Raw genomic sequence first — 15,271 nt, 5'->3', positions numbered from 1 at the left:
AACCTGTACTAACCTGTTCCATGGTCGGGTTGTCGGCGACTAAACCGTCTCCCCCACCAGGTTTTCTGGTGAGGAGGGTGTTTGGATATGGACACCCAGCAGGATTAAAAACAAAACCTGTCAAAGGGCGGAGGAGCTCCTTGTGAGCCAACGGCCATCCATATCTAGTGCCCAACTGTGTCTGCGGACGTCCTCCTGCAGTTGGGTTACTTCTTATTAGGAGGTTGGTGGCAGGATTTGCACTCCAGCCACCGTAAAACGCCTCATTCCGCAAAACGCAAAAACGCAAAAAAATCTGAAAACCCACTCCGTGGGAGTACCTCCTGTGCAGCTTCCCTTCGCAGGGCAGCTCACCGGATGATGGGATTGGGGCAAAGCCTTCGGGACCCCCAATCTTTGATAGGAGGGAAACTACGGGGTAACATCCCTGGGTCAGATTGCGGGAGAGTGTGTCGGAGTGGTGCTGAGGTGTCGTCCACCAGACGGCGGTCTCCTTGGGTTAACCTGAGGCGGTCCCTTCGGGTGGGTGCCTGGAATGTCCTATCCCTAAGAGAGGATGATCACCTGTCTCTGTTATCATCTGAGCTCAAGCGTTTGGACATCGGGATTGCAGCTCTCTCTGAGGTTCGGAGACCGGATTGCGGCGAGATAATGGTGGGTGGTTACACCTACTATTGGTCTGGTCGCTCTGATGGTTACCATACCCAAGGAGATGCTGTAGCTGTGTCCAATAAGCTGACCCCAATGATAATTGAGGTAACACCGGTCAACGAGCGTATTATGAGATTCAGGATTCGTCACTCCTTAGGTGTCATTTCCCTGGTCTCTATTTATGCTCCGACTGGGGCGAGTGATCTTACCGTGAAGGACACATTCTACGCCACACTCGAGTCTGTGGTTGATCAGTGCCCCAGACGAGATACACTTCTAGTCTTGGGGGATTTCAATGCATCGACTGGAACTGATAGGGATGGTTATGAGGTGTGTGTTGGTCCCCATGGGTCAGGAACTATGAACCAGAATAGCACTAAGTTCCTTGACTTTGCAAGAAGTCATGGACTTAGGGTGGCTGGTTCATGGTTTCAGCGCCGGCAAGCTCATCGCTGGACTTGGTATTCCAACGCTGGCGGTGTGGCAAAGGAGATTGACCATGTCCTCATTGACGGTCGTTGGAGGATGATCCAGAACTGCAGGGTCTACCGGAGTGCTCAGTTCCTCAATACTGACCACAGGCTTGTTGTAGCAACTCTAAAGCTGCACCTTAAATCCTGGAGAATGGTACCATCCCAGCCTAGGCTGGATGTTGCCAAGCTCAGGGATGAGAGAGTAGCTGAGGAGTTTGCGAACAGGCTGAGTGGACACTTGGGGGTCTGGGTGCTTTGGGGGTCCTGAAGAGTTGTGGAGCACCTTCAAGACCACCGTCCTTGATGTTGCCGGTGGATGCCTTGGAGTTCACCGCAGGGCAAAGAAGAATTTTGTCTCTCAAGGGACACTGGATACCATTGACCAGAGTCGCAGGGCCAGGCTGAATGGCAGAGCTGAGCTGTTCAGGGAGCTGAGGCGTAAAACTGTACGTGCACTGAGGGTGGACAAGGAGGCCTATGTGCTAGGAATCTGTGAGGGGTAGAGCATCACCTGTGGACAGGTGATTCTCGTCCCGCTTACAGGGGAATTCGCGCATTACGTTCATCCAAGCCCATCCCTCGGAGCACTGCAGTTCGAGCAGAGAGTGGTAGGCTCTTGACAGAGGAGTCTGAAGTGAAGGCCCGCTGGGCCGGTTACTTTGAGCGGTTGTACCAGGCTGATCCCCCAGCTGTCGAGTTGGACGTCAAGGGTGTTACAATCCCTGTTGCTGACCCTCGAATCAACTGTGGTCCACCATCGCTTGTGGAAACACGGGCTGCGGTGAACCAGTTGAAACGGGGCAAAGCTCCAGGGATCTGTGGCATCCATGCCGAACTTCTCAAGGCTGGTGGAAATGCTGCACTCGCGTCGTTGCATGCAGTTTTGTGCTCTGCCTGGAACACAGGCATCATCCCAACTGACTGGAAGAGGGGCCTTGTTGTCCCTCTCTGGAAAGGGAAGGGTGATCGCCAAGACTGCAACAACTACCGAGGGGTGACGCTGCTCTCAGTGCCGGGCAAGGTCTTTGCTCGGATAATTCTTGATAGGGTTCGCCACCATCTGCTTGAGCACCAGCGTCCAGAGCAGTCAGGCTTTACACCAAAGAGGTCAACGATTGACCGTATCCTTGCACTTCGTGTCCTCACCGAACGCAGACGAGAGTTTCGGCAGGGGCTGCTTGCAGCCTATGTTGATCTCTGTAAAGTGTTCGATTCAGTGAATCGGGATGTCCTCTGGAGGATTCTTGGTCTTCGTGGGGTGCCACCGAAACTGATCGATCTGATGTCTGAACTCTACTCTGGTACTGAGAGTGCTGTGAAGTGTGGTGGTACCATCTCTGACTTATTTCCAGTTGTTACTGGAGTTCGTCAGGGGTGTGTACTTGCCCCCACACTTTTCAGCACTTGTATGGACTGGATTTTTGGGAGGATGTCGGAGAGATCAAGTTGCGGTGCATCGTTTGGCAATGTCAAGATCTCGGACCTTGATTTTGCAGATGATGCAGTCATCTTTGCGGAGACTTTAGACATCCTCTTGGGGGCCCTCGAGGTGCTGAATGAGGAGTCGGAGCCGTTGGGATTACGGATTTCTTGGGTCAAAACAAAGATCCAGGCTTTCGGTGACATCTTGGATGCTGCTGTCCTGTCTGTGTCTGTTTGTGGTGAGGATGTTGAGGTCGTGGATAGATTCACTTACCTTGGCAGTGATATTCATGTCTCCGCAGGTTGTGAGCCGGAGGTCAATAGACGTCTGGGTCGGGCCTGGGGAGTCATGGATTCACTGGATCATGGGGTGTGGCGCTGCCGGTACCTGTGCGGGAGGACGAAAGTCCGAGTCTTCAGGTCCTTGGTACTTCCAGTCTTGCTCTATGGGTGCGAGACTTGGACTTTGACCAAGGATCTGAGACGGAGATTTAATTCCTTTGGTACCAGGTCTCTTCGGAGAATCCTTGGCTATCGCTGGTCGGATTTTGTGTCCAACGAGCGGTTGCTGAGAGAGACTCGGATGAGATTTGTTACCTGCATAGTCCGTGAGCGTCAGCTGCGGCTGTATGGACATGTGGCTCGTTTTCCTGACGCTGATCCTGCTCACCAGATTCTCTCAGCGAGGGAGTCTCATGAGTGGAGGAGGCCAGTGGGCCGACCACGTGCCTCATGGTTGCAGCAGGTTGACCATCATCTCAAGGAGATGGGGATGGGCCTGGCATCTGCCTGGGGGATGGCCAGACGGAGGCCCCTGGAGTACCGGCGGAAAGTGGACGCAGCGACGCGCTGTTCTGGCACATGCTCCCATACCTGACCTGACCTGCTCGAATAGCTCGGGTCCAAGGCAAGGAAGACGGCGGTCGGCGACGAGCTCGCAGTGGAGTCGCTCGTCGCGGGACCCAAGCAAGCCAGCTATCCTCTTTCCCCAGAGCATCAACAATCCCCCCCTTTTTCCCCCCCCGCGCTGAGATAGTGCGAAAAGGGGCCCCGTTCCCACCCCACTCCAAGCAGTGCCAACGAAACCCGCGAAGAAGCGCGGAGTCGGGGCGCCGCCACATTTGCGGCTCATCACAAGACACGGGAAGGATCCACCCGGTCTCGCGGCTCACAGGCCCCGTCTGCCCCCTTGTCTTTGAGGGTGGCCCCTTTCTTTTGCTTTTGAGTAAATGTGTTGTCGGCGCTGTCTGTAAAGTAAAACTGTGTAAGTGTTGCCGTGTGCTCGCGTAGTCGGTAGTAGATCTGCATTGTTGTGTTTCTTTTGTAGCATCTGCTTTTGGTGCATAATTGTTGTAGTTGTATACAGTATGTGTGCTCTCCGTGTGCCGCGGAATAAATGTGCATTATGTTGAACTGTTTTTCCCGTTTCGCTTCGTTTTTTCTTTAATTGAATCTCCATATTGCTTCACGTAAAGGGTTGGTAGTGGGCTTAAAACGCCTGATAATTATTCGGAACCGTCGAGGCCGACGTTGACACCGCTCGGTTATCCCGATAGTACGCAACGGGTCGCTTAAGTGGCCCGTGTCCGGAGTCGATCTGCGGCGAGGTGCGATCGCCCGGTCTACCCTCCGCGTGGGTACTTAGGAAGGTCGAATTTGGCGAACAACCCTATCCCACGCGGGGGCCGATTGGCACGATCGTGGTGAGGCCGAAAGGCCCACCCGTGACTAGCTCCCGACGTTGGTCCGAGAGGGTCACGACAGAATTGTCCGTCCGGTGGGCGACGTGCCCGCAATTCGAGTTACGTGGCCGCTCGCACGCCGGCGGGCGCGACCGCAACAACACAAAACGTTCTTCTGACACATACCTTTTGTTTGGGCGGTGTATAGATAACAAACAGCTGTTTCAACAAAGAAATCACCCGGGTTACATGCATGAAGCAAAAACATACCTTCTCTTCTCAAACACTTCATTGCACTGGAAAATGTGGCGACAGGAATATTGTGCTGTAAATGATGTGACTTGGAAGACCCTCCCCCACCTGAAGGCGGCGCTACACGGTACACATTTACATGGAGAATTTGCATACCATCCCTCGCCCCACCTCCAAAAGACCACCGGCAAAGAGAAAAAATAACCCGACACACTAATTGGGGTCACCCTATTCCTTTGTAGCAAGTCGAAATGTAATCAGCCCAGAACTGTAGGAGGAGGAGCATGACAAACCCACACACAAACACCAGACCGTGAATTATCGTGACGATGACCTAATTTCAACCATCACAGGAGTGGTAATGATTGTACAGTGGCTGTGTTTACACTCTTCCACGAGCTGTGGTCGAGCTCAAAGAAACTGAAAGGAAAGAACAGGAAGTGTATCCTTGTACCTTTTTATCGGAGTGAACTTTCTTTGCGTCCAATATGGTTCCAAACCGTCCTTTTCCAAGATTGGCGAGAACATCACAGTCCAAAATCTGATAACAAAAGCAAAAACATGGAGTTTCACAACAGTGCTTATGGATGACTCTTGTGGTATGCTTACAGACTGCAAGGAGATGATCTGGTGCATCCTACGTGCACACATAAGAACTATAAGCTCCATATAGCAGACTGTAAAAGTAAATTTTCACGCTGAGAAAAGTGAAAACGTGTTTGTGACATTTGAAATTTTGTGGAGAGGGCAGAAGACACAACCTCAATGATCTTAACCATATTAAACTACACCGAATGTTTACATTGGGAGAAAATAACTTTCTATGCAACCAAAAATAAAGAGAAACAGGCAAGAAAACACACTTTATTAAAAAATAAATTAAGATTTACATCGTCTGCCTAAATCATACGGAACTAGAAATACGTTGTCCATGGCACACCATCACGTATTCCCGAGTGCACTGCTTTGTCCCATTAACGCCAGGTGAAATTTTATCTTGCAAAATGGATTGACTATTCTTTTCTATTTGATGTGTTTAATGACCAAAGACTTACTACGTTTACTCAATCAGAAGTCATTGCAAGCATGTCAACATTTCATGAAACATTAATTTAACACTGTCCAGCAAATTAATCATAGGAATGAACTGTGTATAATATTAATTATAATTATTCATAATCAATTAGATAAATGCAGTAAAACCTGTGACTGTTTGTCAGTCATGTTGTTGTTGTTCGTCGTTCGGCTGCTCCCGTTAGGGGTGGCCACAGCGGATCATCCATTATGATCCGCATACTGATTTGGCACAGGTTTTACGCCGGATGCCCTTCCTGACGCAACCATGGTCGCCTCTTACGTCACAGGGATAAGGATTGGGTTTCGTCATGATTCCGGGCTGCCCTACACCCTCTCAGAGCACGGCCCAGCGCAGAGCTCCCGTCCTCAAGCGATCCTCCAACCCAAGCCTTCGAGTCGCCGGATTACTGGCGCACGCTACTTCACCCGGTGTTGACTGTATGTCACTCATGGGGGCCACATAAGAAAGTTCTTTATAAAAGAATTTACCATGTACAATGGCAAATACATTTTTTTAAAATCGACCCCCATGACCCCAACCCCTTGGCCCGGCCCCGAGGGGTCATATCAAAAATCCGAAAGTGTTGTGCACTTCCCCATACATATACCTACTATGTCCCAAAGTTTCAAGTTCCTATTTCAAACGGTGTAGGAGGAGTTACAGGGTAGGACAGACGGACGTACGGACGGATGGACGGATGGATGGCGGAGACAATCACAATATTCCCGCTTTTCTTCGAAAGCATGGGAATAATCAAATGAAAGACCAAACAGATAAAGTCCTGCATTGGAGTCATCAGAAGGAGCTCAAACAAGCAAAAGCTCAGATGAAATCATCAGGAGGAACGTGGATAGGATTCACATTTCAGCTGCTCCTCCTCTACTCTCAAACCCATCCAGGCACAGCCAAGCCAGCCTTATTCAAAAAATATATCTATCTATAATTCCAGCAGTGTGTGTGTGTGTGTGTGTGTGTGTGTGTGTGTGTGTGTGTGTGTGTGTGTGTGTGTCCGCTGTTTCTCGACAACCACTGGTCCGATCTAATTGAAACTTGCCAGTTATATTACTGGTGCCTTGTGGATGTGCCTTTTCAAGATTTGATATAAATCGGACAAGTGGTTCCCAAGTTATGGCTGTTTATTGACCAACCAAAGAAAGGACACGTTGCTGCATAGGCGTGGCTGCAGAGGCCGGTGCGCGGCCGGCCGACGATGACGTCACGTGCAGTGCTGGTTACCATGGGGATCGGTGCCTTAGTTACCGTGGCATAGGAGTGGCAATGGTCAATGGCAGCGAATGTCATGGCAAGCAAAGACAGGGAGGTAAACTTGATTTTAATTTTGATTTTAATTAACTCTGTGTATGTAAGTATCACAGCAGTTGTTACTTCAATACAAGCGATAATTCGTGGAATGCATGTGAACATTCCGTACGGGCACACACCACTTCCGGATCATGATGACTTAATGTATTCGAATAATTATCGATTTCTTATGCGCATTAATAGATAAACACAATGCCCCAATCCAGTAGTCGTTTACGAGAGCAAATTAACGGCCTGGTGTGGATGTTGTTTCTGGCACGTGGTTTGAAAGTTTTTCTATTTTTTTAAATTTTTTTGTTTGCACGTACGGGCACGCACGTATGGGCACGCGAGAGTGAAGGAACGGCCTGGTGTGGTTGTTGTTTCTGGCACGTGGTTTGAAAGTTTTTTTTTGCACGGACGGGCACACAGGTACGGGCACGCACGTACAGGCACGTCCGAGTACTGTATATCAAAAAGAACCCAGATCAAAAAAATTAAATAATTCTGGCTGCCAGACCATGTACCGATCAGGTTGAAATTTAAAACCTATATTCCCCATCACGACTCGATCATTAATGTGAAGTTTCATGGTGATCGATTAAGCGGTTCCAGAGAAAACATAATTTAATATTTTTATTCAATGCAATATGGCTGCCAAACCATGTGACGATTCAAATATTCCTTCACAAACTTTAACACCCAAGGCTTGGAGAACATTCCTGTGAAATTTCCCCTCAATCTGTCCAGTCGTTCTGGAGAAGAAGATTTTTGTCGGTTTCAGGGTAAATCCAATATGGCTTCCAAACCATGTGACCTATGACATCACATGTGTGAACGTTTTATTCCTCATGGATAGGCGGTCATACTATTGCGGGGCCGGGCGTCGGCCGCGAGCACGACCGCTAGATGGAGCAGCAGAGTCGGCTCGACCGATCACCCGGAATTTCGATCGTACTTTTTCGGAAAAGTCCGAGAAGTGCGGGTCCCTTATCGGACCGTGAAGGGTCAATATTTCTATCATGTGGTACAGAGTTATTCGCCAATTTTCAAAATACCTAGAGACCACGTGGCGATTTACCGAGTCTCCACACCCTAGACGGCACCCGTACGGAATGAGCCGTTTCGCATACTCGAACCGTGTACGATCCGAGCGGATTATCGCCGAGGTCCATCAGTCCCAAATATCCCGTGATAGCAGCAACAGCCTGGCTAATTCTCCAACACGCAGCACACTAAGCCAATGGAGGAAAAGACATGAACGAGCTGATATATTTAACAATCGGGGTATTAATTCACAATGAGGGTATGAGGGGAGCACATAAGGGCAGAGTTAAACCGGTCAAAAGAAATGCACGTATGTACAGCAACGCACTTATACCATTCACTACTTAGAGAGTGGCGCCACAAACACACATACGCACACACCCAAAATAATCGGACCAAAATGGTCTTTATTGAGGCCTGTCTCGGACCTGTCTGCCTCGTGCGGTCTTCAAGGACTAGGTCCTCGGGGCAGAACTGGACCCCCAGCACGATCCAGACGCCCTCACGACATGGCTCCAGGAACGAAATCGGCAGGGCGAAAGCTGGCAGGAAAAGACCCTCCGTTGTCCCGACCACTCCGTGCGCAGACGCTTTTGCACTCCACCACCTTGCGCGCAGATGTTCACCTCTTGCCAGAACCCTCAGAACCTCTGCGCGAACTTCTTGCCAGAACCAGAACCCCCGTGCGCACACTTCTTGCTAGAACCAGAACCCCCATGCGCGCAGACCATGCCTATAATTATACCCTCCTCTTCAGAGGGGGGGCGACCCCCCCTCTCACTGGCAGGTTTTGGTGCGCAAATCGCTCTTCGTCTCTCTCACTGGCCAAAACGGTCGGCAAGCTCCTTGATTGGCCCGGGGGCGTGGTGACATCACACGGAGCCCATTCCTCCTGTCACAGGATCTGATTGGCCAGGCGACGGTCACCTCACTCGTTGCACGCTGATTGGTCGAGGGCCGCCACGTGGCTCCTCCTTAAACTCCGCCCATCATGAAGTCGGCCAGAGCGAGGGGAAGGAAGCGAAGTGAAGGTGAGGGTGATGCGGTGTGGTCGGCGTTGATGTTGGTGTAAAAATAAACGAAAAGAAAACCTGACTCTTAAAATAACTCCACAGTGCAGGAACATTTAATAACCCATTAGACCAAGGACGGGACCCTAACTGGCAACATGTACTTACCGAAAAAACTGATCTCCAGGACCTGTATGTTGTGTGCTCATGGCTTCCAGATTCGCAACAATATGTCATCGTTCTTCATTTTAAAAAAACCCGTACAAGTATAGGTTAATCGCGAGTGCCAGGTCGTGTTCCACCAAACAGTTATCGGTATTCTAGTTCACTCAGGCTTTCAAGTTGTTTGGGAACAGTTCAGGAAATATTGTTGAACAATTGAAAATAATTCTGGTATAAACTCTTTCTGGAGCAAAAATTATACTTCAGAGTTTTTAGATAGAATTAGATCTCTCAACATCAAGTTCGTTGAAGTTTTTGATTTTTTAACTTTCTATACAAATGTGGATTTCGTACTCGTGAGGGATTCGCTCTTCAAATTGATTGACAAGGTTTTTAACTCGATTGACAAGTTTTCATTGTTTTGATAAGCAGAAGTTTAAGGATGCTGTAAATTTTGTTGAATTTTCTACTTTTGTGTCTTTTTGTGGGATCATTAAATTAATTAATTTTAATGTTTCAACAGGTTAAGTGAATTCCCATGGGTGGGAATTGCAGCCCACAACGAGCAGATATTTTTCTTACTTTCTGTGAATTTTCATTCATGCAGAAACTGATGAAGGAGGAAAAACATTGGGATTAGCTAAAATATTACATCATTCATGTTGGTATCTCTATGAGAACTGTGTGATTAATTATAATTATTTTGAAAGGCAGCTTCACAATATTAGTCCAGATGAGCAGAGTACCCGCCCGACAGGTGATCTTGTTCCAAACATACAACACGTTCTTCTGACACATTCCTTTTATTTGGGCGGTGTATAGGTAACAAACAGCTCTGTTTCAACAAAGAAATAACCCGGGTTACGTGCATGAAGCAAAAACATACCTTCTGTTCTCAAACACTTCATTGCACTGGAAAACGTAGTGACAGGAATATTGTGCTGTAAATGATGTGACTTGTAATACCCTCCCCCACCTGAAGGCAGCGCTACACGGTACACATTTACGTGGAGAATTTGCATCCCATCCCTCGCCCCACCCCCACAAGACCACGGGGAAAGATAAAAAATAACCCGACACACTAATTGGGGTCACCCTAATCCTATGTAGCAAGTCTAAATGTAATCAGCCCAGAACTGTAGGAGTAGCACGACAAACCCACACACACAAACACCAGACCGTGAATTATCGTGAGGATGACCTGATTTCAACCATCACAGCAGTGGTAATGATTGTACAGTGGCTGTGTTTACACTCTTCCACGAGCTGTGGTCGAGATCAAAGAAACTGAAAGGAAAGAACAGGAAGTGTATCCTTGTACCTTTTTATCGGAGTGAACTTTCTTTGCGTCCAATATGGTTCCAAACCGTCCTTTTTCAAGATTGGCGAGAACATCACAGTCCAAAATCTGATAACAAAAGCAAAAGCATGGAGTTTCACAACAGTGCTTATGGATGACTTGTGGTATGCTTACAGCTTGCAAGCAGATGATGTGGTGCATCCTACGTGCACACATAAGAACTATAAGCTCCATATACCAGACTGTAAAAGTGTAAATTTTCACGCTGAGCAAAGTGAAAACGTGTTTGTGACATTTGAAATTTTGCGGAGAGGACAGAAGATACAACCTCAATGATCTTAACCATATTAAATACAGCGAATGTTTACATTGGGAGAAAATAACTTTCTATGAAACCAAAAAATGGAGATCGCACAGGACATTCTGTAGACTGTGAACAGCGATCCCAAATTCTTCAACCCAGTGATCACTGGCGATGAGACCACAGTGATCCGTCATTTTGTCAAAAACGAAAATCCGACGGCGTTCACGTCCACTTCCTCACTCATCGGCGGTCTGTCGACGACTGACAGCTTCTGCAGGCGGGGAAATATTCACGCATACGGATGAGGATCGCCTACATACGTGAACCAAACCACGCCTCCCTAGCTTCATTTGTTTACGCACGAAAAATTAAGGTTGGATACTTTTTGAACACACCTCATATATATATATATATATATATATATATATATATATATATATATATATATATATATATATATATATATATATATATATATATATATATATATACAGTAAAACCCTCTTAATTGGCGGTCTTTTTTACCGTGAAATCGGCTAATCCACGGGTCCTTCATGGACCCCAAAATTTCAACATGAAATAGTAGTATTTTTTGGGTGGAATATGGGTCTTTGATCTCAACCGCGGTCTGAACCGTTGTACAAGTGTGAATGCGCAGATGTTTGTGTAAAACACACAATGGCTTGTCAAATCATTGACTTATGTTCGCTAACCGCCGACACCTGCGATAATCCGTGGATTAGGCCATTCATCCGCCGTTTAACCCAACAATTGAGTACTTTTTGACACGCTGTGAGCAAATCTGAGGTGGCGCGGTGTCATAAACTCGCTCTCACCTCTTCTGGAAAAACCTCAGGCCAAATCCATTTCAATCATAACCTTAGACAACTTACTGCAGACCACACATTGATTATCCGTGATTCTACGACCATTCTACAGCTTTCTCCAGTCTTTTCAAACTTCGAAGCTAGCTTCTTCTTCATCTCCCTCCGACATTGCTGTGACGTCATCAGTCAACATGCCGGGGGGAAAAGGGGAAGCACACATCCAGAACTGTTTCCGAAAAACTTTTGTAAGTGGACAGGATTGTTTCTGGGAAGGAGAGTAAAGCTAAGATATCCAGGGAAACTGGGGTACAAGAGAGTACCTTGAGAGGATGGGTGAAGGAGGAGGCCAACCTTCGCTCCTTCGTGCAGGACCTCGACGAGGAGAGCGGACTGAGCCGCAAGAGAGCCAGGATGGCTCAGGATCCAGCGTTGGACAAGGCTGTCTTCGACTGGTTCACTTGTACTCCCTATCCGCGGTCCGTTGGTACAAGATTATATTTTATTAATATTATTCACGGTTTTCTTAATATTATTGATGAATCTGCGGATCGTCTAAACCACGGATTTTTATTTTATGGACCCCAAGGGCCGCAATTTAAAAGAGTTTTACTGTATATATGTATGTATATATATATATATATATATATATATATATATATATATATATATATATATATATATATATGTATATATTGTTACGAATTTGGAAATCAATCGCACTCAACATTCAGGTTCCTTTAGCTCAGTTATGTCGATAAGTGCATGTTCCATAGAGAGCTCACCTTCCATTGTTTAATGGGTAGAAATCGATTAAATGCGCTCTGAATCAATTTAATAGTTAGGGTTAGATCACAACACAAAGGAAGACCACCCTCCCCCTCTTCTGCGAAGAGGAAAAAGAGCCCTCCCGTCCCATGATTCATGACGTAAACAACTCCCTCCCACCCGCGGTTGTGAGGGCACGAGGGCATGAGTCACGCCGGGAGCGGGGGAGGGGCCGAGAGGGATAAGGAAGAGACCCTCTGCTGGGCTCAAGTTTTTGTTCTTGGTTCTACTTGGCTCGAGTGGCTTCTTGGTTCTTGTCGAGTTGGCTGCTTGATTCTTGTTTCTTGTTAAAGGAGGGTTGTTCATCGGAAGAGAGTTGAGCTGGTTGCTCGGCTCGAGCTGCTGTTGGCTGGTTGTTCATCGGAGGAGTTGGTCTGGTTGTCGTGGTTCTTTTTCGGCCTGGTGGTCGAGGAGTGTCGGCCTGGTTCAAGGGTGCTCGAGCTGGTCCGAGCCTGTTGCTCGCTTCGTGGCCTGATTCAGCTGGCTCTTCTTGGTTTGTGGAGCTCTTTGTTCTCTGCTTGGTTCCCGGCTTGGTGAGACTCCTTGGCCTCATCTTGGAGATGGTTCTTCGGGGAAGCAACGCATCGACGGGAAGGATCGGCGCCTCATCTCACCAGCACGTGTTCGAAGCGCGAGGGGATTCGCTGGAGCTCGGGAAGGATCGTGGCTCACGGCGATTGGATCCAGCTCGCTCTCGCTGGAGCCCGGGTCCGAACAGCTTGAAGACCACACGAGGTGGAGAGGTTCGAGATAGGTTCTGGGTTTCAGCTCATCTGTCCCTCCGAGCTGAAGTCCGTATTAAAGGCATCAGCCACCATTTCTTGGGTGTGTGTGTGCGTACGAGTGTCCGTGGGCCCGTCTAACAAGTAGGAAACTGTTAAGTGCCTGTTTGTATTTGCTTTACATTACATAATAGACATCGGCTGTAGGCTTTTTGCTCATGTCCTGTCCTCTATCCCCATTCATTCATTGCTTGCATGCCTGTGTTCAAATAAATGTCCCCCATTGTTGAATGTCACCTGCTCATTGCGTCCCTTTCCTCACATTGACTGCCATGGAGCGTTTGGGGAATTAACTGGCCAATTAAAGCTGATAAACGTACATCTGGTCCGATGGGATTTGGTGAAGTAAAACCGCTTGGCTTCGTATGCGGAACGAGCTGCTTAAGCAGCTCGTTTTCGTTCATGCCCTGTCAAAGTATAAACTCCCAGCATTTCTGTCTGCGCGAATAGTTAGGTGTATCGATAATTCGGCGATTGACCCTGTAGCGTGTGGACAGAATATTTGGCTAGTTTATTTAGTTTAGAATATTAGGCTAGTTTACCTGGCACTTGTCAACATTGACCACCTCATCAAACTCCTCTTCATTTTCATCAGTCTCAATGCCCATATTTTTATTCAGCTGATTATCCTTCATCTCCTCCCATTCTTTCAATTCTTTGCTGTCCTCCTCTTGAATAACACCGAGACGAGATCCTGCAAAGATAAGATGATATCCACATTAAACAGATATTGTGACAGACAAATGTCAATGATGAGAACAACATCCTGTTCAGATGTGTGCACTGTGGAAATTAAGTCCTCAGTTTCATCAATTCCCGGCGAGTTCTTCTTCTCGACCAGCCAGTTCCTCTTGTACCATGTCTTTGTGTGAAGGGTGAAGGGCTCACAGAACATGTAAGATTCGCCCAAGTCTTTCAGGATCTTGTTGGCCAGGCCTGACATTAGAGTTGGTGAAGGCAGGAATTTGTTCTGGGTGCTGGCGATCACTTAGCAACTCTTGGTGAAAGACACCGAGTGATCTTTAATGATCCCCCCAACTAATGCTCCCAGACGGAACACCCAATGTAACGTCCAGCTGAGGAACCGCACGGTTATGATGCAATGCCCTACTTGCGAGGCACCAATCCGAGTTCATTAAACATGGATGGAAACGACAGAACATTGATCGAGGTGATATAACCGTCATTGAAAGTGAGAAGAAGCTGACGTTTCAGGTGTTAACCCTTCATCAAAGCCAAAAGAGACGGACAAAATCTACACCGGTCCTCACTGGAAAGATTCATTGGTGATTCAACAGTGTCTGGTCAGGATGAAAATCAAACCCAGGCTGGACAGCTCAGAGGTATATTCGCTACCTCTGCACTAACCTGTCGGACACACATATAAACAACAGTGATAAAGATAAATTTACGAATTGGGGAATTATGTTTAGGAAAAGGATAAAGGAACAAGAGCGAGAATTGCTTTGCAATAAATATCCCCTCGTGCTGTGATATTTTGTTGGTTGGTTGCCAACAAAATATCAAAACAATCAAAAAAATTGGTTGCCTCACCAACCCTAACCTGAAGAGGAAATGCATTCAGAAAGAACAGCACTCAGTGGAGCGCATACCTCTGCCAGGATGAACAGTTTACATTTGGTATCCCACCAAAAGGTCGGATCTGGATCCAAACCTGAACCAAAGTCTAATTGGCTTGTTCTTGTCACCGACCAACTCATACACCAAGTTTTGTCAGAATTCGTCCACAACTTTTTGAGATATCGTGCTGTACATCGTTTTTGATCCAATCTCTCAATGGTGAAGAATCACAAAAAAATTCCAATACCCAGATCTGGATCTTCACCAAAATCTAATCAATTCGTCCTTGCCACACATGTAACCTGTCCAACAAATTCCATCCAAATCTGTCCACAACTTTTTGAGATATCCTGCTCACAGACAAACAGACAAACAAACAGACCGTGGTGAAGACATAACCTCCATCCATAACTTTCAGTGGAGAAGGTAATAAGTTGCTTTGCCAAGACTACACAAAAAGTTCAAAAGGAAATGATTGGCATTGACTTCTGATGGTACGTTAAAGACACATGTGTTTTGAACAAGAGAATGGAAGTTATTGCCGTCATCCCTAACGATTCACGATTCCTGTTC

At 47.2% G+C, this 15,271-nt stretch overlaps 1 protein-coding gene across 1 annotated transcript in view; it reads right to left on the bottom strand.

The window, feature by feature from the left end:
• LOC147009259 (uncharacterized) overlaps nt 1–15,271 on the bottom strand; it is a 51,411-nt gene that overhangs the window by 26,094 nt on the left and 10,046 nt on the right. The window contains exons 7-9 of the mRNA XM_085863019.1: nt 13,660–13,811; nt 10,401–10,487; nt 4,935–5,021 (exon numbers count right to left, since the gene is read on the bottom strand). Of these exons, the coding sequence (XP_085719145.1) occupies nt 4,935–5,021; nt 10,401–10,487; nt 13,660–13,811 (326 nt within the window). The remainder of the gene's footprint in view (nt 1–4,934; nt 5,022–10,400; nt 10,488–13,659; nt 13,812–15,271) is intronic.

The sequence above is a fragment of the Eptatretus burgeri genome, chromosome 17, assembly GCF_056783735.1.
Source record: "Eptatretus burgeri isolate ZD-2024b chromosome 17, Ebu_testis_v1, whole genome shotgun sequence".
In the NCBI taxonomy this organism is placed as follows: domain Eukaryota; kingdom Metazoa; phylum Chordata; class Myxini; order Myxiniformes; family Myxinidae; genus Eptatretus; species Eptatretus burgeri.
This window is presented reverse-complemented; position numbering and strand designations above follow the sequence as displayed.